Below are 24,499 nucleotides of genomic sequence, written 5' to 3' on the forward strand. Positions count from 1 at the left end.
AGCTTGAACATTATCCAACAGCCATCTGATGTTGTCAGTGACGGCCACCAACACAGACTCTGTACTATGTCTGGGTCGGAATCTGAATTGAGAGGAATTCAGACATTTCGAGGATTCAACAAATTCGGACAGGTGCTTGTTGATATGCTTTTCCAAAATTTTGATTTGTAAGAGAAGCAGAGAGATGAGGCAGTAATTGGTTACATCTTCCAAGGGCACTTTGGGGTTTTTCCTGATTGGGAGAATCTGTGTGGCTTGCCCTTCTAGTGGGAGAGTGCCTTCCTTCATGGAGCTGTTTAAGATCAAACATAAGGGGCCGGCCAGTTATTTGGATAGTTTGGTGGCCGTTTTAGTAGGAATGAAGTCTAATGGAGACCCTGATTTGACAATTTTTAGTAGAGCTTCGGTCTCCTCTGTTGTGAGTATCGGGAAATTCTCCAGAGTTGAAACACTGGGGATAGCTGGAGGAAAGTCAATCTTAAGGCCTATCTGAGAGCCCTTAGCCGAGGTGATTTTATTGTAAATTATTTTAATTTTCTGAGTTAGATGGTTTGCTATGTTGTCACACAAAGATTGAGATGGCACAGCTTCAATATCGCAGGCCGTGGGGTTGGTGAATGGTTTTGAAATCTGAAAGAGAGTTCTCAAGGTGTTCCCTACGTGTTCGAGTTGAGATGCGATGTACTTTTTGTGGGGATTTTTCATGTTTTTGTGGTACTGTGTTAGCGCATCCTTAAATCTATCTTTATCTTGTGTGTCGTGTAAGCGGCGCCAGTGACATTTGAGTATTTTACACTGACTTTTTTCGAGCCGAAGGGTGGTAGAGTACCATGGCGTCTGATGGAGTTTAATGATAATAAGGCACTGTTTCAGGAGTTCTAAGCAGTCCATGGTGGATATCAAGCTGGTATTGAAGGAGGGTAAGCGCTCCTCTGCATTATCAGATTCAGAGTTTTGAGGTGGAATAAAAGCCTCTTAGAACCGTGAAGGCGTGGGTTTATGTCATTGTCTATAACTTCTTTTAGAGTATGGTTTGGAAACTCTCTGGGGCATATCAACAAGGGCTTTATCTCTGCTTTTTTGGCTTTAAAAGCCAAAACAGGAGAGATAAAACTAGCGCCCTATCAACAACAGGGTGCTAACATGCAAATTTGCATGTTAGCACCCTTTTACTCTACGCTTCCCCTTGCATCTCTAATGAGATGCAAAGGGGGCGTTCCAGAGTAAAATAATAGGAGAAATGTCGCTAAGCGACATTTCTCCTATTATCAAGAATGTCGCTAACCCTGTTAGAGACAAAAAAAGCAGCGCTAACCGCGGTTAACGCTGCTTTTTTACGTCTGCTATTTTTCAGACTTAGCAATGATATCCTATGGAAGAAGGATATCATGGCTAAGTTTGCCTGTCCCTATCAACAAGGTAACGTGAGATTATCGCTGGGTTTCCAGCGATAATCTCACGTTAGCCTGTTAGCGTGAGGATTTTTATCGCTATTGAGATAAGCGTTGCTAATAGCACGCTATCTCAGCGATAAAAATTCACGCTAGCCGGCGATAATTATCCTGGCGCTAAGTGCGCTTAGAGATAATTATCGCCGGTTGTTGTTGATATGCCCCTCTGTTCTTTAGGACCGTTAATTTATAAATCGATCAAAGAATGATCTGACCATGGCAAGAGGCAGGTTGCCCCATAAGAAATGTTGGAGGAATTTCTTAGAATTAAATCTAGCGTGTGTCCTGCCAGATGAGTGGGCTCGTTATTTGTTTTAGTTAGGTTGAGTTTGGACAGGCCTGTCAAAAGTGTGGCAGCCTCTAGGTTATCAGGGTTTTCGCTATGCACGTTAAAAATACCAAGAAGTAACAAAATTCTGGTTGAGATAACATGTAGGGCGATGAATTCCATAAGTTGTGGAGCAAAGTTGGAGAGTGGTCCTGGAGGACAATGTACTAGAGCTCCTTTCCAGCTAAGTCGTGGGTGTAAATCAATTTTGAAGACTAAAATCTCCAGCAGGTCATTGCAAGTTTGGTTTAAGATAGAAATATTAATGGGGTCTTTGTAGACGATGGCTATTTCTCCCCCCATCCTATACAGTCTGTCCAGTTATTGTATGTGATAATCATCTGGAAGTGCCACTGCAAGTGCAGGATTAGAGCAGGGTTTAGTCCAGTTTTCTGTCAGGAAACCTATATAAGGGCTGTGTGGAGGAAAGCAGATCCCATATATTGTCTGCGTGTTTGGGCAAAGATCTAACATTAGCCCAAAAACAGTTCCAGCCTCCGCCGCTGTGGGAGTTCATGGGAGAGCACTTCTTATCACTGGTACAGTGGGATATATGTAATCCCTGATCACTAAAGGTTGTGTGAATATGCGGCTGTGCTTGTTCCATACTTTGGAATTTACAGAATCTACATGAAAAAGGACCTACTGCTTCTGCGCATGTAGTGCATTGCGTATTTTCTATCCGTCTAGCGGCATGATAATTTTTAGTCCTAGCCAACTCCTGACTAGTGTAGGTGCGGAGAGCATTTGCGATAACAAAAGAAAAGCAACGTTTGCATCTCAGACCATTTCCCTGTTCATTGAGCCAGTGATCTGTAGCAGCCACACGACTGATCACAAACCCAAACACCACTGTTAACGTTCAAGTGAACATCTTCACTAATCTCCCACTTGGATGAATTTAAAGATAGATAGATAGATAGATAGATAGATAGATAGATAGATAGATAGATAGATAGATAGATAGATAGATAGATAGATAGATAGATAGATAGATAGATAGATAGATAGATAGATAGATAGATAGATAGATAGATAGATAGATAGATAGATAGATAGATAGATAGATAGATAGATAGACTGATTTTATTGTACAATTACTTACAATCATTGCAATTCTTACAAAAAGGTATTAAAAAAAATTCCATTTTCTGATAAAAAGAGTTCATGTCTGGCATGGCTAAAATTCTGAATGGTCTTCAATAGGAAGCATAGATTTTATTGAGACATGAATTTCACAAAACAGGCAGACAACTAGGCGGAGTCACCCTTCATGCACTCCTCAAGTGCCTCTTGGCATGTCTGTACATTAAGGATGTGCCAGATGGGATGCAGTCCAAAGATTTGCAGGGTGCGCAGGATCTTACAAATACATATGACATGAATTAAAGTTTCTTCCCCTTGTTACTCTGACCATACTTATATGCCTTCAGGGGGGTTAGACCAAAGTGTAGTCTCTTTAAATGGTCTTTCACTGAAAGCTTCAGCGGAGATGTTAAATAGTGTGGTAGGGTTTCACGATCATAAAGTTTGTCTGTGGGTAGCGAGCTTGACCAGATTTCATGGGCTTCAAATGCATCCACACAGTGCGTTAGAAATTTACTCCTAGTGGATCTAGGGTTGTTTATCGGGGACCAAATGCAGCTCTTTAATGTAGAGTCTCGGGCGTTTTTAGTTTTCAGACAGTAGGCTATACATCTTGCTTTCAAGGTCCAGGTTGAGATGACAGGTCCAATCCTGTAAGGCATGAGAGGTTGAGTTGGGAAGATGGAACACTCTGGGGAAACAAGCTGATTGCGCTCTATCTAGCCATGTGAATATTTTATCTTTAAAGGTCACCACACCATGGGCTACTGTTTTTGCACCCATTACATAAATTAGCGGCGATAAATCCGGAGAGTTCAGGGCTTTCCTTCTTCTTAAGTAAGCTGCTTCTACGCAGTGGGCCGCTCCTTGTGTTGCTGTAATATTCGGTGCTGATCTTCCTCTGTGATCTATCCAGACTCCCAGGTACCTATATGCCACCACTACCTCTATAGGTTTTCCTTCAATGTACCAGAAGCATTTACTTGCTCGTTTTCTCAATACCATCATCACCTTAGTTTTTGCGATATTGATCTTTAAAGCGTTTATCTTGGAGATCGAGGCCTGTGAGACAAAGAGCCTGTGAAGGCCCACCGGGGTTTGGCCATGAGAATCATGTAGTCTGTGTATTGCATTGATTGGATTTTTTGGAAATGCCCGAGTGGCTGTCAGCCACTCTGGCAGGTCCACTCGGTATAGATAGAAAAGTAGTGGGGCCAATATGTAACCTTGCTTTAAGCCTCTGTTTTTTTTATTTTATTAGTCATTGAGCATCCAGAGGAAACTCTATTTTTACCCAGGTATCAGTGTACAAAGCGATAAGAGCAATTGATAAAGGTTAAGGGATGTCCCAATTGTTTAGTTTTTCCCACAATCTGGGACGGACATTGCTGTCGAAATCTATTTGGAAGTCGATGAACCTCAAGTACAACGATTTTCCTTTTGTGGCATGCGTGCCCTCGATCATGTGAGCTAGACAGATTAAATTGCCTTTGATGAGCAGACCTTTTGAAAGCGGGATTGAGCATATGGGACCAATTTGCAATCTTCCACCATTTTTTATCAATGGGAACTAGTAGAGTGCCTCGCCAAGAGTCAGGAATCAACCAGCCCAATCAGCTATCCCCAAATAGGGATGCCAAGAGTTAAGCCCACTTGTGCAGCGAAGCTTTGTACACCTTTGTTTGTATGCCATTTGCACTGGGAGCCCGTCTTGGGTGCATTTTTTTTAATGATAAGTGCAATTTGCATTGGTGTTATGTTGACGATGGGCTCTGGTCCTGTCTGAAAGTTGACATGGCTATAGCTGTGGAGACCAATCTGGTTGTTACTGGTGGGCTCTACACAGAGTGTTTCAATGTGAACCTCCCACTCAGCAGGGGCAATGTTTCTTAAAGTTGATGGTTGGGCTGGTCTGGCACATTTGTTTACCCAGTTCCAAAATCTCCTTTGATCTTTTAATTTTTATAATTTCATGAACAGTTGTCCAGAGGTGGTCTTCTTTCAACCTCCAGAGGGTGAATCTTCCTTTCCTGTACTCTTTGCGAGTAATCGATACCTTCTCTCAGAGAGATGTGTATTTGATGTCATCGTAGGTGCCTCTACGCAGAAGGCTATTTAATTTACATTTTATTTTCAATATGATTTGCTTGTGTTTAATAACGTGTTGGGTTTTTGTTGTGGCGTTTTTTGACCCTGGGATTTTCTTTATGACTAGGTTTTCTCTTAGGTCATCCACTGTATTTTTCCATGATGTTGCAGTCAATCGGTCATTGCAATTTCATACCAATTTATCCAGGAAGTGGTCTACCCTCTCATTGATCACGTCCTGGTGGTCCGCGGTCCACCGTATTTTTCTTACTGGTTCAAAGTTGTCTTCTTTCCCGATCAACTGGGTTACTGGTTGGAAGCACTGCGAGAGTGGCACTTTACATGTAAGAATGACTTGAACACTTGCCAGCGAAGGAGTTACCGTGAATTCCTGCACTAAATGGAAGCGAGCGATAGAAACCCAGATATAGCCCAGTGTGGCCATGCTAAAGCACGATACATGTGTGTAAGCGGCTGGCAAGTCCCTGTTGCTGAAAATATGTTACTAAACATCTTAGAGTGAGAAGAATAGAGCCCTGTATTTAACTAGGGTACACATAGAATGAAAAACTTAGGGCCCATTTTAAATTTTGGCAATCGGACGGCTCTCCACAATAGGAATGGAGTAAAATACTCCATCGCCCTGGCGGAGGTCCTGACTGTCAAACATAAAATGCCCTTCGGGCTGACAGATGCTTGTAGAATTCACAGGAACCGCTGCCAAGGAGGTTCCTGTAAATGTGTTGGAACTTTGTCCTATGGCAAAAAAAGTACCTCCTTAAAGGGTTTGCTGGTGCTGACGGGCAGTAAAAAAACAGCCAACATTTAAATCAGGCCCATATTTTAGAGTGGAACATTTGTATTCAAAGCACTACATCAAGGTCCTTTTATTCTGTCATTACCAGCATAAAAAACAGGATTTAGCAAAGCCAATATATCTTTGCTTTAAAAGGTCAAGCTATTGACTTTGGAAGTGATTTGTGCCAATCGATGTTACTGTAAAGAAAATACTGAAAAACAAGTGTGTATGGAATGCAAATAGCGAAGCAAGTACCCTGGTGGCACTTTGCAGTTGCTTGGACTTTATGTAAAATACAAAGAGACTACAAGACATGAACGTCAAATGCTTTGTTTACAAATTTTAAATTTAAAAAAAAAACTATTTCTTATATGTGAAAAGAAAAGTAGATAAACCAAAGCTCAGGCAGGCATAGTTAGAATAGGATTAGAAAACTTTAAAGAATGTCAGAGAAAAATATGGTTCCTATTAGTTTAATGTAAAGATGGTAATGGTTTGAATTACGTTAACAGGAAGGCATAGTTTAAACACACATGGATGACAACAGAATGCATAGTATGGCTAAAAAATGGAAAGGAAAAATACATTGGCTTTATGAAGTATTGGGAAACACAAGGAGAAGATGGATGGCGTGCTGAAACTTTTCATAAACTCACCCCAGTCACAGATCTGGGTTGAATCCATCTTCATTCTTTAGCTTACTTCGCCACCTCAGTTCAGACCCAGCTGTACGCAAATCAGTCTTGACCTTGTGCCTCTTGGGAACAGTCCAGCCCGAACTGCCAGGCCAGGTCTTCCCTGATCTGGAAACAAGCATCCTGGGACAGGTTTTTGGGTAACACCCTTCATCAGCCATGCTAGCTTGCATCCAGTGGCAAAGCGAGCAAGGCACCCATGTCTGGGTATACCCTGCCAACTTAGGGGAGAACAAAGCAAACACAAGGAGATGATGGACGGAGCACTGAAACTTTTAAGACTCTCACCCCAGTCACAGATATGGGTTGAATCCATCATCATTCTTCAGCTCACTTGGCCACCTCAGTTCAGACCCAGCTATATACAAATCATTCTTGACCCTGTGCCTCATGGGAACAGTCCTGTCCAAACTGCCAAGCCAAATCTTCTCTGAGCCAGAAACAAGCATCCTGGGATCGGTTTCTGGGTAACACCTTTCATCCGTCAGGCTAGCTTGCATCCAGTGGCAAAGTGTCTAAGGGACTCACGTCTGGGCATACCTTGCCAAGTTAGGGCGAACAAAGCAAACACAAGGAGATGATAGACAGAGCGCTGGAACTTTTCAGACACTCACCCCCAGTCACAGATCTGGGTTGAATACATCATCATTCTTTAGCTCACTTCGCCAACTCAGCTCAGACACAGCTATATGCAAATCAGTCTTGACCCAGTGCCTCATGGGAACAGTCCAACCCGAACTGCCAAACCAGGTCTTACCTGAACTGGAAACAAGTATTCTGGGACCGGTTTCTGGTTAACACCCTTCATCGGACACGCTAGCTGGCATCCAGTGGCAAAGTGAGCAAGGGACTCACGTCTGGGCATACCCTGCCAAATTAGGGCGAACAAAGCAAATAAAAAATGAAGTATTGGCCCACCAGCACTAACACCGAAATGCATTTCTTTTAGGTGAATGTACACACATGTGTGCAAGTGACAAGGAGAAATAGTGTCACTCACAGTGACTGACAAGAGCCAATGGATAAAGTCATTGCTTCCTCCATGCTTTCTGGTGTGATGGGTGGAAGCAAAATGTAAATGACAGTTAAAATTACAAATTATTGAAGAGGACTTATCCACAGTACCGCAGCGTGTCATGAGGCTTGCAAGAAATATAAAGCTCTCACCAAGCAAGACCTAAAGAACACATACATGCATCGAAGGGCTCTGGGTCAGTCAATTATTCTGTTAATCTGTCAGTCATGTTTCACTGGCACTCACCTTTTAGATGCCTTGATGGCCATGTTTTGCTGCCACTCACCTTTTCAATGTCTTAATGGCCATGTTTTGCTGCCACTCACATTTTCAATGTCTTGATGGCCTTTGCTTCCACTCATCAAAGCATACAGCAATTGGTCAAACACGGCACACTCCTCTGTCCACCAGTTCCTGGGTCTGCCTGCCTCATTTATTGATGGGCAGACCTTAAGTCTTCGTTTGTAGGAGCCCTGTTGGTGCTCTTGACAGAAAGTTTCCTCAGATGGGCCGGCAGGGTAGGGGCCATCAGAGGAAGGTCCTTTCACTACCGGCCCTTTTTTTACTCTGAGGTGAGCCTGTGACCAAAGTCGATATTTTATATATCTTTGTTTGCATTTCTTAAATTCTTTTCCTTATTTTTCTCACCTTAGCAATGTCAGTGATAATTAACCCCACAAGGTGGGTTTAAATTCATCCCTGGCAATAGATAGCCCTGCTGTTCCAAAATTAAATAGGAAAGACTCCTTAATAAAATACACATATACACTACCCATTCCTGATCCTGCAGTAATCTTTTCTTAAATAACCACCTGGCAATGGAAGGTCAAAATCTACATAATTCTAATGATCGGAAAATCTCTGCAATTCAAGCAGCTGAATTAAATCTCTTGGCGTAGGAAGTGTATCATTTAAAGTCATGATTATTCTCTTGCTAAAATCTACTAAAACATGTACTGCATTCAAAAATGACATTAATCGTGTTGTTCTGGATTTGACTTCTTATCTTTTCTAGAGGAGTCCAGATTGGTTGCCTTTAAATAATTAAAATCTGCTCCAATGATCAGATAGTCGGAACCATAAATATATGAGACACACAGGTTTTGAATTTGTAACCCCTTCCACGCGCATGATGGAACCACTCCGTCATGAGCCACGGGCGGCGTGTGCTCATGACGGCGTGGTTCCGTCATGCTGCGGCCGCTCCGCCCACGCGGCACTAATTCCCCGCCTGTGCGGGCGAACTAATGAGTGGGCGGAGTCGTGACGGAACCACGCTGTCATGAGCACAGCTCGCCCGTGACTCGTGACGGCGTGGTTCGGTCACAAGCATGGCGGCGCCACGCTCACCCCACACCCCCCCAGCGCCGCGGCGGAATTCGCGCCGCGGCGAAGGGGTTAATTGAATGTATATATGTATATGTAGTATTCATCTCACTCACCATCATCAACCATCATCAACTATCTGGTGCAGACTGCTGCCGGAAGTAAAGCATTTCAACAAGTCAGGTGTAGTAAGGAGTGTGTGAGTGTATAATCCATATTATCCATAGGAAATCCGCAACATTCTATTTGGAATAACTTTGGTGCCGGTTGACTAATCTTCGTGAAATTTTCAATACTCGTGGCCCGCTCCACTCCTATCCTGAAAGTCTCGGGGTGATTCATCAAGCGGGGGCTAAGAAAAAAGGGGGGTCCCAAAACATGTTTTCCCCATGCAATTTTCTATAGGGACCGTTAGTCGCAGCTACAGCCCGAACTGCTGAACGGAATTACACCAAATTTGGCAGAAAGGTAGACCTTGGTTCAGAGTCGTACCTTTTGCTTAAATGGTGTAAATCTGTTCAGTAGTTCCTGAGAAAATCAAAATCAGATATATATCTATGACCGCGCTGGAGCCACGCACCCTGCCGAGCACGAGCTGCATGCTAATTGGTTGTCAACACTCCAAACCAGGAAGTGTTGGCAGCCATCTTGTGCCTCGGTAGAACCGAAAAAAGGCGCAAAATCGGCAAAATCTGCGCTGGGTGCGCGGTTCCTGCTGATAAAAAAAAAACGAAGCGTGGGCTCCTGCTCTTCGTTGCTAATTTGCCCCTGGGGGGCCAAATCCTGGGGGCAATGATAGTATTGGGTTGGGGGGCCCAAAGGGGCACCCCCGGGGTTTATGGAAATATGTGGGGTGGCTCACAGCCCCCCCAGCCCCGGGGACCGCCACCCCCCGGGGCTTCAAAAATGAATGGGTGGGGGCTCAAAGGCCCCCCCAAGCCCTGGGGACCTACACCCCCTGGGGCTTTGTGCAAATATTTGTTGGGGGCTTATGGCCCCCCGCAGTCCCGGGGCTTGTGTATTAAAAACAAAAAGAAATACCCTGTGTGGGGGGGATCAAGCCCCCCACACGCCCCGGGGACAGCCACCTCCCGGGGCTCTAAATTTGTAAATTGGGGGGTCTGTGATTGACCCCCCAGCCCCGGGGACCACCACCCCTCGGGGCTTAGGAAATTGGCGGGAGGGGGGCCACGCGGCCCCCCCTGGAGCCAATGATGGCCCTGGGGACCACCACCCCCCCAGGGCCGGCTCCTGCAGTTTCCCGGGGTGCCCACGCCCGGGACACTGCTGTTTGCTATGGCAGGGCGGGAGCCTGCCATAGCAAACTTGGTTTGAATTTTGAAAGAGAGAGCAGGAAACCTGCTCTCTCTTTCAGAATTCAAACCAAATTGCTTTTCCACACGGGAAGCTCCATGTTAGCAGCTCCCCATGTGGAAAAGCAATGCCGGCTTCTGCACAAGGCGTGGAGCCGGCGGAACCGTGGGGGGATTGGGGACCCCCGACGGCCCCCAACGGAGAGGGCCAGCCCCGGGGGATGGGGTCACCGGGGCTATTAGTGGCCTGGGAGGGGGGCCAGGCAGCCCCCTCCCCAAAGATAACAATTTAAATAAAAAAGAAATTAGAAAGGCCGGCCCCGGGGGATGGGGTCCTTAAGTGTCCAGAGGAAGAGGGCAACACAGCCCCCCTCCAAAAAGGGGCCAACTAGCTCAACAAGTATCTCCAGTATGCACCAGGGAGCTGCGGTTGCAGACAGGTGTTCAGAGGCCATGCCCCTTTTTACACCTCTCTGGAACGCAGCTCTGTGGTGCTTACTTGAGGTACCTAGTGGGCTAGTTTGACCCTTGGGACCCTTAGGATTCAAGGGGACTTAATCTCTCAACTTAGAACGGCCATAGGGCACGTTTACACAGTGGTGAAGGGAGGGGACGGGGCCTGAGGTGACGTGTGCAAACACACCCTGTGGCGCATTTTAAGTTGGGGAAATAATTCCCCTTCAATCCTAAGGGACCCTGTGGGCCAACTAGCCCACCAGGTGCTTCCAGTAAGTACCAGTGCTCTGAGTTTCAGAGCGGTGGTGCAGGCTGTGCCCCTTTTTACACCTCTCTGCAATGGTGCTTACTGGACGTACCTAGTGGGCTAATTTTCCCCTAGGGACCCTCAGGATTCAAGGGGAGTTAATTTCCTAACTTAAAACGGCCACAGGGTGTGTTTACACAGTGGGGAAGGGAGGGGACGGGGCCTGAGGTGACGTGTGCAACACACCCTATGGTGCGTTTTAAGTTGGGGAATAATTCCCCTTCAATCCTGAGGGCCCATGGGATCCAACTAGTCCACCAGGTGCTTCCAGCAAGCGCCACTGTGCTGCGTTGCAGAGAGGTGGTCCAGGCCGTGTCCATTTTCTCTGCAACACAGCTCTGCGGTGCTAACTGATGGGCTAGTTGTACCCAAGGTACACTCAGGTTTCAAGGGGACTTTATCCCCCAAATTAAAACTGCCATAGGGCATGTTTGCACACGTCAGCTCAGCCCCCCCTCCCTTCACCAGTGTGCAAACACACCCTGTGGTGCATTTTAAGAGGTAGTTTTAATCCCCCTGTCCTATTGTATACTTGGGGCTACAGAGGAGGTCATGCTAATAACAGGGGTACCCCAACGCATAGTGTTCCCTAGTGTATGTAGGTGTTTTCACTGTTTTCTACGTGTCTTTTAGCATAGCACTGGATCTAGGACTGCTTAGTCAGAGTCAGTTACCACCAGTAACCATCAAAAAAAGTTGAGGGGTACAAGATGATGTTGCAGCAAAGACTCTTTCTGCTCCTCTGTTTGTTCTTTCTGCACATCATCCTTCTTCCTGCACTTTTCTTCGTCTTTGAGGACTTCTGTTGCTTCTTTCTGCATTTCTTTTTCTTCTTTCTGTGTTTTTTTCTTCTTTCTTCACATGTCCTACCTCTGTAGGCATAGTTAGAAATTAGCGTTTAAAAAACCTTTGAAATTCACTTAAAAAACCATAGGTTTTAGGCACATTATAGTTAGGAATTAGTATTTAAAAAACCTTAGAAATTCACAGAAAAAACCATAGGTTTCAGGGGTATTATAGTTAGCTGGACATTTCACTCATACAAAACCATTGAAATTCCCCCGTTATAGTTAGTTTAGCTAACTATAACTCGCGCGCCCGCAATGCACTGATGATGATGTCACATATTACATCACTCATGACATGGTCAGTGACATCACTCATGACATCACTGATGACATCTCAAATGACATCACTGATGACATCTCAAATGACATCACTGATGACATCACTGATGTCATCAGTGATGTCATATAACACCCCTGAAACCTATGTTTTTTTCTGTGTATATATATATATATATACACACACATACACCCACACACTCACAAACATACACACACACACACACACACACACACACACTGCATACCAATACTGACTTGATGACATGCTTTACCCTGGGCAGCACTCTGCACCGGAATCGAAGGATAGTGGTAAGTCCATAATTATTGGGTTTAGTATTGTGTGCTCGAGCAAACCATTCTGCCCATTCACTCCAGTTTCTATGTGGTGGATTAAATTAATAGGATTAAGTTGTGATCATTAGTGGGTGGCTGTATTTGCGTTCATGTAGATGGTGCAAACAGCACCAAACATTTTCAGCCCAACGTCAAATTTTTGTTACCTATGACTATTACTTTAAAAAAAGGTCATGGAAATGCAAACTTAATCATGCAAATGCAGAAAAAGCAATCACTAACAGCTTGCAAAGGAACGAGACAACCATCTTGAAGTTGGTGTTGCACTGTCTTGTGCTTTTTGCAATTGTTTCTTTTGCATAATTAGGCACAATGAGGCACCATTTGATATACTTCTGACTCGCCAGAAACATGCCTCACTGCCTTGTAAAACCACTCAAAGGATGGAAATAGTGCCAGAGCCTCACGCAACTGCTGGGTGTGTACACTGCCTTTAGCAGAACATTCTGCCTGCAAATGCAAGAGCTTATAAGATTTGGTCAATAACTGAAAATACCCCATAAATCCTACTTCTTGTAGAGAATGACATGAACAATTGAAAGAAGCGAACATCAGGTTTTGGATGCAACAAGGAACTGAATCAGGTAGACAGGAGATTGGAGGAGGGGGCGCTTTGGAGGTGTGAGTATTGGGGGAGACGTTTGAAGATGGTAAGTGGTTGAGTATTAAGCCTCTATAGCCAGGGCAAGGGTTTATGCAATTATATTGCAACATATGGAGGTGTCCAGAGGAATGAGTCAGTGTTGCTGCCTGTTCTACCACTTTTGCCTTCAAACCACTGGAACAAAACATATGTCTCAATAATCAAATAAAGGTAATCAAAACTGAGCAAACAACATTTATGACTTTATTGTATTAATAATGTATTAATGTATATAGATAATGTGCAGATAACCCCAACCTTATTGTTCACTTCTCATGCTAGGTACTGGAAGGCGATCAGGCATTAATGTCAGTGACGTTTATCGATTCGAAGAGCAAGAGCACCTGCAAATACAACCATGACCCCAATGGGTTCAACGTTGAGTACTTGATCACAGGTCAGACTTCTCTGCTGTGGTGCTGAGGAATGTAGCATTCAGCAGTTTGTTTTTAAGAGGGAACATTTTGACTTTCTGCAACTACTCAGTTGGGCTGTTCCCCAGAAGTCACTCTGAAACCTCTGCACCCATCTTGTACACCCCTGTGCACCCCTGACCTCACACCTCTCACGTTCACCGAACATGCATAAAGGTTTGCCAGGACCAATAATAACATATGTGTAACACAGAGCTTACTAAAGTGTTATGAGTAGACTGAATGACACCCAATCTATTGACTTCAGAAACATGATTTGGAGACACAGGGGTCTAAGCTGCAATACAGCCCTCTAGTCTAGAGGGCATGTGGTCCAAGAGTTGTCTCATGTGTATCAATAATTCAGATAATTCACGCTTTATGTTACAAAGGATAGAATATAACTGCTTTGCTGATGCAGCTAAATAAATGGATCTAGCCACTATCCGCTGCTTTACTAAGATGTTAATAGTGTAAACGTCTTATATACAGCTATATGTCAAAACTTGAAAAGATTTGTTGCAGAAAAATCACAGAATTGAACACAGGGAACCGCCCACTTTTCAGTCCCCACCTGCATTAAATGGCAAGTGCTCTAATGATTGTAAAGATGCACACGCTAAAATCTCTGCTTTAAAATTCTGCATTCACAGTCCAAAATTCACAAATCCCTATATTCACAACAAAGACTATGTTTGGCACAATATGCATGTAACAGCATCATTTCCATGGGTTACATTGTGTTCCTTCTCCTCAAGTGTGTAAGAAACGTCTTCTATTGCAAAGGGAAAGGTGCTGTTGCATTTCTAGTCCTTACTTATACTAGAATGTTCTAACAATGTTCTTCCGGGCCACAAGGGAACAATACAGTGCTCAGCTATAGGCTAGAGTCTGAACTCTTGACTTGTGATGTGACTAGGATTCTACAAAGACCAAACACTTTGACCCACACATGTAAACTGTTTTCCCTGAGAAACACCAGAATCATCCTTGGTAGCTTGGAAGAAAATGGCTTCTCCAGAGAAAATACATCCCTAATAACTGGTACATTTATGGAAATGTGGCTAATGCTTATACCATCAATAGAGAACTTAAGAGACCTAAACCACTTTAGATAAAAACACCAACAACAAATTGGAGAAAAGTCACAAAATAAAGAGAATTGGACGTAATATATAAAAAAAATTCAAAAAAAGTACTACAAAGAAAAGCATCGAAAAACGTTATCAAATTGGAAATTAAGAATATTTTGAAAAATGACACCCACTGTGAGTGAGCACTACAGAGTCAGGGAGAAGCTCGTGGGAGGTCCCATTGGAATTGTTTTACCATTAAACTTAGAAATCTTTTTTAAGCATAGCAAGCTGTCATGTGAAAAGGCTCTGCAAAAGCGATTATTTGCCAAGTGGCCCAGAAGCACATGTTTCCCACCAGAATAGATCAGAAAAGGAAAAATTCAAATTGAAGCTGCCGAATGGCATTTTTTCTGGGAGGTTTGGTAGGTTGACCCAGTCTTCCAGGAGTAACACGTCTATAGTTTTATCCCAAGTTCTGCGGGACTGCCGTCTCGAAGAAGAGCCCTCCATGTCCAGAACCGGTATTTTAGGCTCCTGTAAACCCCTCACAGTTTTAAGAGAATTGCCCCAACTCGGCCTTCATTTCCACAAAAATCCAAAATGCCAGTTCTAACGGAGCCACTGGAATTCTTCCTCTGAAGATAGCATCCTCTTCCTCAGAACAATCTATACATATATACCAGCTACTGGAGGAAACCTTCCTACTGGCATTCAAACTTGCATTGCAATACCTAAACCCCATTTAGCCGAGCCATGCACATCAGCAGAAGTTTGGAGCCACCAGTCCTGGAGCCAACTATCTCCTTTCAGTGAGCCCCTGACAGAATGTTAAGTGATGAAGCAGTCAGTCTTTGGTAGTGAGACCTAGCTAATCCCAATAAATCCCAAGGAATGCCAGTTCCAGTGTTTTGGCAGAGGGTGGCACTTCATCTTCTGAGTACACACGCCATGGCACCAATAATTTCAGTGTTGCATGCACCCATAATGCATCATTGAGAGTTTCTTCCTCAGCTCTGCACCCCACTGAAATACAGATGAGATCTCCACCTCTGAGCCATGAGTTGGTTCAGGCCACCTGCACAGGATTTCTTTTCTGAGTGTTCTGAAAACCCATTTACTGAATTAGGAAGGGGACACAGTATCAGTTCACTTAAAGATGTTGCATTTGGCAATCCCCAGGGGGTTTTCTCCCTCTGATGATAGGCATGGTGTTGCCAGTAATTTTAAAGGCAAACTGCCAGACAGAGCCAAGAAGAGTTGCAAATGCACCATGATCTTTCACGAAAAGTGTGTCATTTGCCATAAACTTCACCTGAGCTCAGGCTTTAGTTAGATAAATCATCAGATCTGCAGAATGATCATGAACTTGTTCCTATTTCTGCTGAAGGTTTTGAGGAAATTACAGTAGGGAATGAATGATTACATGGAGTGTGGCCCGGTATTTCATAGCTTGGAAGGGAAGGGGGTGGTGAGTGGGTGTCACTGATACATGAATAAATTAAGACATAAATTGAACTCATGGCTATATAATCTCCAAGGCTAGAGTTGGAGCCGAAATAGCATTTATGAAGTTACAGGTAAAATAACAGGGAGACTGAACTGAGGTAGTTATATTTTTCTGTTGTCAGATGAGCTGTTTTTAGAGAAAACTGCATGGTCCTGTTGTTGGTGTGTCCAGTATTTTTATGCTTGTGGAGTGAAGATTGGCAGTAGAGCCAGACTTCATTCAAATCCTTTCCCCTGGTTGTGTTGGTCCTCACAAGAGGGCAAATTAATTACTAATGTGGCAAATAGACCGGATTGCTCTTCACTGCTATTGCTGGCCAGCAACGGCATGCAAGTCCCTGCAGGATGTTAGTAGCTGCAACATGGATCCACATATAGGAAACGTCATGTGTTCGCAATGAGTGGAGGAGCCCTGTGCTAACCAGAAGAAGCAATGTTTTAGGGTATTTTAATTGAAGTAGCCTTAATAAATTAAATTCCACCTGCAATTATATGCATGAAGAAACTCTCAGTTCTCCAGGTGACACACTGTTAGTAAGAGTGATTACTGTAATAAATGCTAATGGTAGCTATCTTCTTTTCTCTGCTCTCTTTGACCAGCTTCCAATAACAATAGCCTCCTCAAAGTGAATAGCTGCAGCTACAGTGTCCGCTGGAGTGCGCTGTCTTCCAAGCAAATCCAAGGTGTAGAAGGAGCCTACCTCAAAGGATGTAACTGTAACGTAAGTCACGGGTCCTATCAATGCCACCAAATAGGTAGCATAGGAAAATGGAGTCCTACGAGAGGCAGGGACCTGGAGACAAAAAAGGAGTAGCAAAAGGAATATGGAGGGAAACAGCACACCTGGATTGAGAGATAATCAGGGAAAGAGAATGGACTAGGACAAGACATGGGACACTCAAGAGAATATTCTGAATAAAATGCAAATATCTTTACCTCAATTCCTTGAATATCAATAATATGGTTCTCTGCACTTGACCAGAAAAATTTCCCTGTAGGATCTTTTAATATTCTATTCATTGCTGGAATCTGGATCTGGATCCATTCTATAGTCAGCTGAATTTGTCTGCAGTTTACAAAATATCCCTAAGAGTATATACAAGAGGAGTCAAGTATCTATATGGTTTCCAGAGGAAACTGTAATACTTGGACAATCTCACAGTAATACCTCATGCAGCTTTAGTAGAGGAAAGGAAAGCTATGATATCTGTATGAATAATATTCCTGCAATATCTTAATCACCACAGAAAGTTCAAGCCTCACCACTTCCTATGGAACTCTGTGTCTTAATCACAACTGTGTGCCACTTTGCCCATTATTTACAGCTGGGAGTAAATTACCGCTGCAAAAAACTGCATGGAGGAAATAATATTTATGATGGGAAGCACCTGCTACTTGCCGCAAATTCACACATGGGAGTAAAAAATGATGACTTTTGCATCCATTGGATATATAAACACTGCCTCACAGTGTTTTCCACCAGTAGGTATCACAATGAAAATCTAGTGGGTACTGCCCAGGAAGACACAGGAAAGAATGGAATTAATGCTCATCTCCAAATGGGAATACATGCAAACATGGGCATAAAGCTTTTCAACACTTTATCATAGGTGTAAATGATCTCCTAACACTTTTAAAATACATCACATGACTTGAGGGCCAGAACTCCATTGCACATGTCTTAGTTATTGAACTTTATTAGCTCTATTTATCAGGTGAATCGTTAGGTAAATTATCTCAAAAGTCATGTCTTGATTCCATTATTTGTGGCCTCTTGGACTAAAGATCAGCTCCAGGTCTTTTGATCACCTCATTTTGTAGAGTGAGGACACATTTTGTTATATATTCTAACGAGACAAAATATTTATTTTTTAATATTCTAATTAAAGCCAACTTTGGTATTAACCTTGCTTGAAGTTTCTTCATCACTCTGCTATAAAGTACATTTTAAAACCTGAACACTGCTGGTGGCTACTTTTGTGCTTGTTGGGTGACTAGGCGTTTGTTTTTATTATCTTCAACAGATTGTGACCTGCTATTCTCAACCCTGCACATCAGGGCCAAAGACATGCGTACTTGAGGAGTATGAAGGAGGCAATGCTGAGAACCAGATAAAGAACCAGATCTGCGTCACGAAGACCAGCGCTGAATGCATATGGAAGGATATTGAATAGGACAAGCTGACCTGAGAAGCCATCTCGATGTTCAACAACCCATAGATGGTTGAAGCCCTTCTACACCATCCCTCTTGTAAATGATTAATAGTCAGGAAACAAAGGGCAGCTCTTACATCTGAGTAAAGTAATCAATAGAAAGCAGGTGAACTACTATTTTTGGAAGCCCTCTGTGACTTTGCAGATTGTTTGATACTTTTCTGATCCTTTAAGGACCCGCACACATTTACTGTCCACAGTTCACATTGCATGCCTCCGCAGTCTCACTTTTTATCTATGCATCTTGTTCCATATAGCACTTTGTGGCCTGGTCGACACTTCATAAATGCTCCAGTAAAATAAAACAGCCTTTTGGAACCAACACAAGAGTCACTCATTATAATCAATCAACATAGGACGGATGAGCTGCCTCATTTAGAGTTTGGCAAACAGGATAGACCGACACAAAAGCAGTTTTTAGCCTCAATAATTTAAAGTCCCAAGTTTTGATTTTGGCTAGCTGGCCCAGGACTAGACACGACTTGGACACACTCAGGCTGGGTCCAGGTGCAGGCTTGGATGGTTATGGCCTTTTCTTTCACTGAGGCTCTGAGTAGGAGGCTAGGCCAACTAGCCCTTGGAGTCACTCCTGCAATCTTGGGTTCAAGTGGTGAAACAGGAGTCAAAGAGCAGGCCAAGCCACTGAGGGCTCAAGACAGGCTCCAGGCAGTATAGCAGTCCTTCCAGGTGCAGCAAAGCAGTCTTTTAGCATACACGGCAGGCCACAGCAGCAGGCAGGTGGTCCTCTGACAGTCCTTCTACAGGTCCAGAAAGCAAAATGAATATTGAGTCTAAGTGCCCTTTTTTATACCTGGAGCCTTTCTTGAAGTAGATGTTTCAAAAGATTTCCCTTTGAAGTTTTAGTAGTTTTCTGCCTCCAAAGCTCTGGCTCTAAGGTATCTTCATGAACAATGCAGTGATGACAAATCCATTGTGTGAAGGCAGAACACAGCCAATTCTGTTGCAAGTGAGTCTGTGCGCAGTTCTGCCCCCTCTTCCTGACAGTTGAGGGCCCATCCAGGCAAACATAATCCCTCTATTGTATGGCTGTCAGAGAGGAATTAACAAAGTCAAAATGCCAACTGCACCAGGTCATATGACCTAAAAACAGGCATCAATATTTAGCGAAGGAAACGCTAACTTTCTAAGTTTGGCCTGGACTGTTCCCATGGGGAACAGGGTGAAGAGTGATTTGCATATGGCTGAATCTGAACTGGAACGGCATGGGGAGCAAAAAAACAATGGATTTAGGCCAAGATTTCTGTACTGGGATGAATATTTGACATTGTGCAGCATTCTGTCCATCAATTGTTCTTTTTGCATTTGTCACCCTGAGTGGGATGGATATGCCAAGACGTGGGTCCAGTGCTCTCCATATCACTGAAGTCAAGCTAGCCTGGCTGATGAGGGATGATGCCCTGAAATCTGTCGCAGAATGCTTGTTTACAGTCCAAGGAGGGCCTGAGCTGGTTTTGCGGGATAGACTGTTCTCATTGGGAGCAGGATCAAAAGGCCCTGATCGCAGTACTGGGGTGAATGTTAGACATTGTGCTGCATTCTGTCTGTCAATTGTTGTTTCAACATTCTAAAAGTAGCATTTTCAAAATGGTAACTTAGAATCCGACTTTAACATTAAAGAGGAATATTAATTACAATTTCCTTGACACCAAACATGAAATGTTTAGCTGTTCCCAATCAAACGTTAGCACTAATTACATTTAATGTGACAACTCTATGGGGCAGAGAGGCCTTGCAGTTGTGAAAAACAAAAGAGTTTTTCACTACCAGGACAAGGTACGTCTTAAAAGTACATCTATAACCTTTCAGCTACCATGCACCCTGCCCTATGGGCTATCTAGGCCCCACTTTATGGGTAAATTATATGTGATAAAGGGAAGTTTAAGGCTTGGCAAGGGTTTGTAATGCCAAGTCGAGCTGGCATTTTAAAACTTCATTCAGACTGCAAAGGCAAACCTAGGACATGTTTTAGGGGCTACTTAAGTGGGTGTTGCAGGCCCACTGGTAGCATTTAATTTACAGGCCCTGGATATATGGTATAGCACTCTACAAGGGGCTTATAAGTAAATTAAATATGCCAATCAGGTGTAAGTCAATTTGACTATGTTTAAAGGAGAGAGCACACGCACTTTAGCACTGGTTAGCAGGTTCTGGTGTCAACAAAAATTGATTTCAGCAAAAAGTGGAGGGTAAAGGCAAAATGTATGGGATCACCCTGCAAAGAGGGTCAAATTCAATAATCATCTGCCAATTACACACAGCCTGCAAGCAAGACACAACCTTTGTTTTTCAGACTCTGTTTTTCTGTCAGTGAATATCTTTGTTGTCTTGCTGCTCATTTTCAGGAAAAATGTTTTGAGGGAGAGATGAAAGTTTTACAGGTAGCTTATCAGCAACTTTGTCACATGCTGGGAAGTAAACATCCCTAGATAGCACTTCATACCGGATGTAATCCTTGACATGTTTGCAATCTGCAAGCTCATGAAAGGTTTAACTACTTGCTGTAGTCTAAATGTCTACAGAGCCATTACGTTTCTCATGCACCTGAATTCCAAGAACAAACAATCATAATATCTACTGAACATAGGTGATTCCAAAGATATCCACAACTAAATTGCTGCGCTATCGCACTAAGTTACAAACCGCACAACAAATGTGCTGTAGCATCAACCCAGCGTGCATTCTAGTAAGCCATTGTAAAGCAAAGTAATTTATATTTCTTCATGTTTATTTCACGGTAATCTTCATTTTAACAGTGAAGGCAATGTAATTCCAAACTTTAAAATGCAGCATAAATGCCCATCCAGGCCTTTTATAATGGCACGTTAGAATCCATTATACATCTAGATAACCTTACAAGAGTTTACCCAGTGCATTTCCGGCAGTGTGCCCTTCCTCAGGGGTATCGGTGATGAAAAAACAAACCATCAGTGTTCTGGTGTACTTGCACATCATTTGACTATATATTTATGTAAAAGGTCAAAAACAATCCTAAAAACCACTGAATTGAACTATGCATTGGGTGAACCTAGGATGTAAACTATGAACACTTTGGAAATTGATGATTGAGACTATTGAGTGCTCAGGACTCCCTTTATGTTTATAACTAAATTTACCCATCTTGGGGTTCTTGTGTTGAGGTTTTACGGTAGCCAAACTTTTTAATGTAGCTGCATTCTAAATAATTGAGTAGCACTTCATTTGGTAAGGGATATCTGGTTAGCACTGTTCCTGAGCCTGGCTACCTTCTGTGTTTGAAATGCCCCACGATGCATTTTGACTTCTCGTCTTTCTCAAGTGGAGTCCAAAACCACCATGCGCAACTCTAACTGCAAAGACACACTACCTAAGATACAGGGTGAGTGCATGTCCTTCCATGATTGGCAACACCGATGTGACCCAAGATGTTTGTGGAGCATGCGGCTCAGAGGCCTGCAGGATGTTTTCAATTGAAATTAAAAATGTGCTTGAATTATAATAAAATGTGGTTTCAGAATGCCTAATTACAGCAGAACTTAATTGATAAGAACTGGCAGAACAAAATGACTACAATTCCCACAATGCTACAAGCAGTAAATAAAGCATGCAATTATAAATCTCTATGATCAACATTTGAAAAAGGCGAGAAGTCGAAATGCGTTGTGGTGCATCACATTTAAATTGCTGTTTATTAAGAAAAACAGACTGCAACAGAAGCCTCCTGGGAGTGCAGCGTCTCCATTTGCTGAAAAAAATATCGAGAAGGTTGTGGTCTTCTCTTAATGCTGCACCGGCAGTCAGTGCATGCTGCTTTAGGCCACGATTGTTGAACATATATATATATATATATATATATGTGTATTTCTATATATATATTCACTGAAAAAACCATAGGTTTCAAGGACGTTATAGTTAGTTGGACATTTCACTCGTACAAAATCATTGAAATTCCCCCGTTATAGTTAGTTCAGCTAACTATAACTCGCGCCCCCGCAATGCACAGCTGATGACATCACATATTACATCATTCATGACATGGTCAGTGACATCACTGATGACATCACTGATGACATCTCAAGTGACATCACTGATGACATCACTAATGACATCATCCAGTGACTGTGTGTTTCTGTAAAGTTTAAATATGTTTAATATATATGCCAAGGTGTATTGAAGAATGAGTGGGTGTATAAGTGTGTGGATGAAAGATTTCGTAGGTGCGTGACTGACTGTATAAGTGAGTGATTAAATGTGTCTTACTGAATGCATGGGTTAGTGACTAAACTGTCTGAATATGTGTATCAGTATGTTTGTTGTTGTGTAAGCTGCTACATGTGTTGGTCAGTAGCTACATGAGTGTCTATATGGGTTATTGATTGGTTGCCTGAGTTTTTTTTATGTGAGACTGAGTGTGTGTGTGCTTGGGTGGGAGGTGTATGACTCTGTGCATAGATGTGTGAGTGGTTGATTCACTGGGTGAATGGGTTCAAGAGTGCATGTGGAAACAGCTGTAGGGGCGGGTGAGTGTGTGTATGGGTGTGTTGTGAGAGATTGGATGTCTCAGTGGTACATATCCAAGTAACTACATATGTAAAAGGCAGTGTATGTGAAAGTTGGAGTATATAAATGACTATACGTGAGAGTCAGTGATTGTGAGAGTGCCTGTATGGATGAGTGAGTACCTGTAGTAACCCTGGGCGTAGTTTCATAGTAGCGCTACGCGTAGCTATGTGAAGTATACTTCGCACTACGCACGCTGCGCGTAGCTACGCGAACTGCGTAGTACGGTAGGGAAATGCTGTTTGCACTGATTGCACAGTGCCGGATGCTTGTCCGCACTGTGCAATCATTGCAAACGGCATCTTGCACAGTGCAAGCGGTCGTTTTCTGACGCTCGAGTAGATTTGTACTTGTGCGGCAGCTTTTGAAACGTGGACTGGTAGTTTCTCATCGCAAGCGGTTGAAAGCATACGCGACCAATCGCAATGAGACACCTGACCTCCCCATGTTGAGAATCTCGCCTGGAGGTTTATTTTCCACGCTCGCGATTGGCAACTTGATTTTGCTGATCACGAATGAGGAAAAAGTCTCACTGGGATGTTGATTTTGCTTGCTCGCAGTCCCCAACTTGACTTTGAGGACGGCAACCAAGCAAAAAATGCCCGCTGTGCGTTTTTGCACTGTGCTACGTGCGATTTGCGTAGTAGCACAAACTATGCATGCTCCGCGTGCGTAGCATAGTACTGTGCGCAGGGTTAACTTGTATCAGTGATTGTATGAGAGAGTAAGTATGTGTTAGTATATGTTTGAATAAGGGAGGTGGTGTGTGTATAACTGTATAGGTGAGGAAATGGGAGTGTGATTGATTCTTTGCATGACTGACTAGGTGTGTGAGTAACTCCATGGATGAGTGGCGGTGTGTGAGAGTCTGTATAGGTGTATAAGTGCAAATTATAGTGTTGTATTGATGAGTGACTGTATGTATGAGTGATTGTATGGGTGAATGAGTGGATGTGTGTGTAGACCTAGGAATCAGTGAGTGAGTATGTAGTAACTGGTATTGGTGTGTCGATGGTTTCGAAAATGGTAGTCTGTATTTTACAGCGGGTGTATCAAAGGTTATATTAGAGTATGTGGAGGTGCATCAGATTTTGCCGTGGATGATGTCATCAGTGATGTCATTTGAGATGTCATCAGGGATGTCATCAGTGATGTCAATGACCATGTCATGAATGATGTAATATGTGACGTCATCAGCAGTGCATTGCGGGGGCGCGAGTTATAGTTAGCTGAACTAACTATAACGCCGGAATTTCTATGGTTTTGTACAAGTGAAATGTCCGACTAACTATAACGTCCCTGAAACCTATGGTTTTTTTCAGTGAATTTCTAAGGTTATTTAAATGCTAATTTTTAACTATAACGTGCCTGAAGCCTATGTTTTTTTTCATTGAATTTCAAAGGTTTTTTAAATGCTAATTTCTAACTATGCATACAAAGGTAGGACATGTGAAGAAAAAGTAAGAAAAGCGCAGAAGGAAGCAAGACAAATACAGAAAGAGGCAACAGAAGTCCAGAAAGACGAAGAAAAGTGCAGGAAGAAGCAAGAGATGTGCAGAAAGAACCAACAGAGGAGTAGAAAGTCCTCCTGTGCCCCCAATGTTTTACTGACCGGTACTGGTGGTAACTGACTGACTAACCAGGACCATGAGTTAGTGCCTGGGTAATTGCATGAGTACATCAGTACTGAGTGGATGATTAGAGTACTGCAAGGAGAGTGCATGGTGAATTTATAAGTGCTTGGG

At 43.1% G+C, this 24,499-nt stretch overlaps 1 protein-coding gene across 1 annotated transcript in view; it reads left to right on the plus strand.

The window, feature by feature from the left end:
• Positions 1-18,158, plus strand: part of LOC146796837 (metalloproteinase inhibitor 1-like) — a 34,696-nt gene extending 16,538 nt beyond the window's left edge. The window contains exons 3-5 of the mRNA XM_085630241.1: positions 13,271-13,385; positions 16,584-16,705; positions 18,009-18,158. Of these exons, the coding sequence (XP_085486367.1) occupies positions 13,271-13,385; positions 16,584-16,705; positions 18,009-18,158 (387 nt within the window). The remainder of the gene's footprint in view (positions 1-13,270; positions 13,386-16,583; positions 16,706-18,008) is intronic.
• The last annotated feature ends 6,341 nt before the right edge of the window (positions 18,159-24,499 follow it).

Source organism: Triturus cristatus, chromosome 10 (assembly GCF_964204655.1).
Source record: "Triturus cristatus chromosome 10, aTriCri1.1, whole genome shotgun sequence".
Lineage (NCBI taxonomy): Eukaryota > Metazoa > Chordata > Amphibia > Caudata > Salamandridae > Triturus > Triturus cristatus.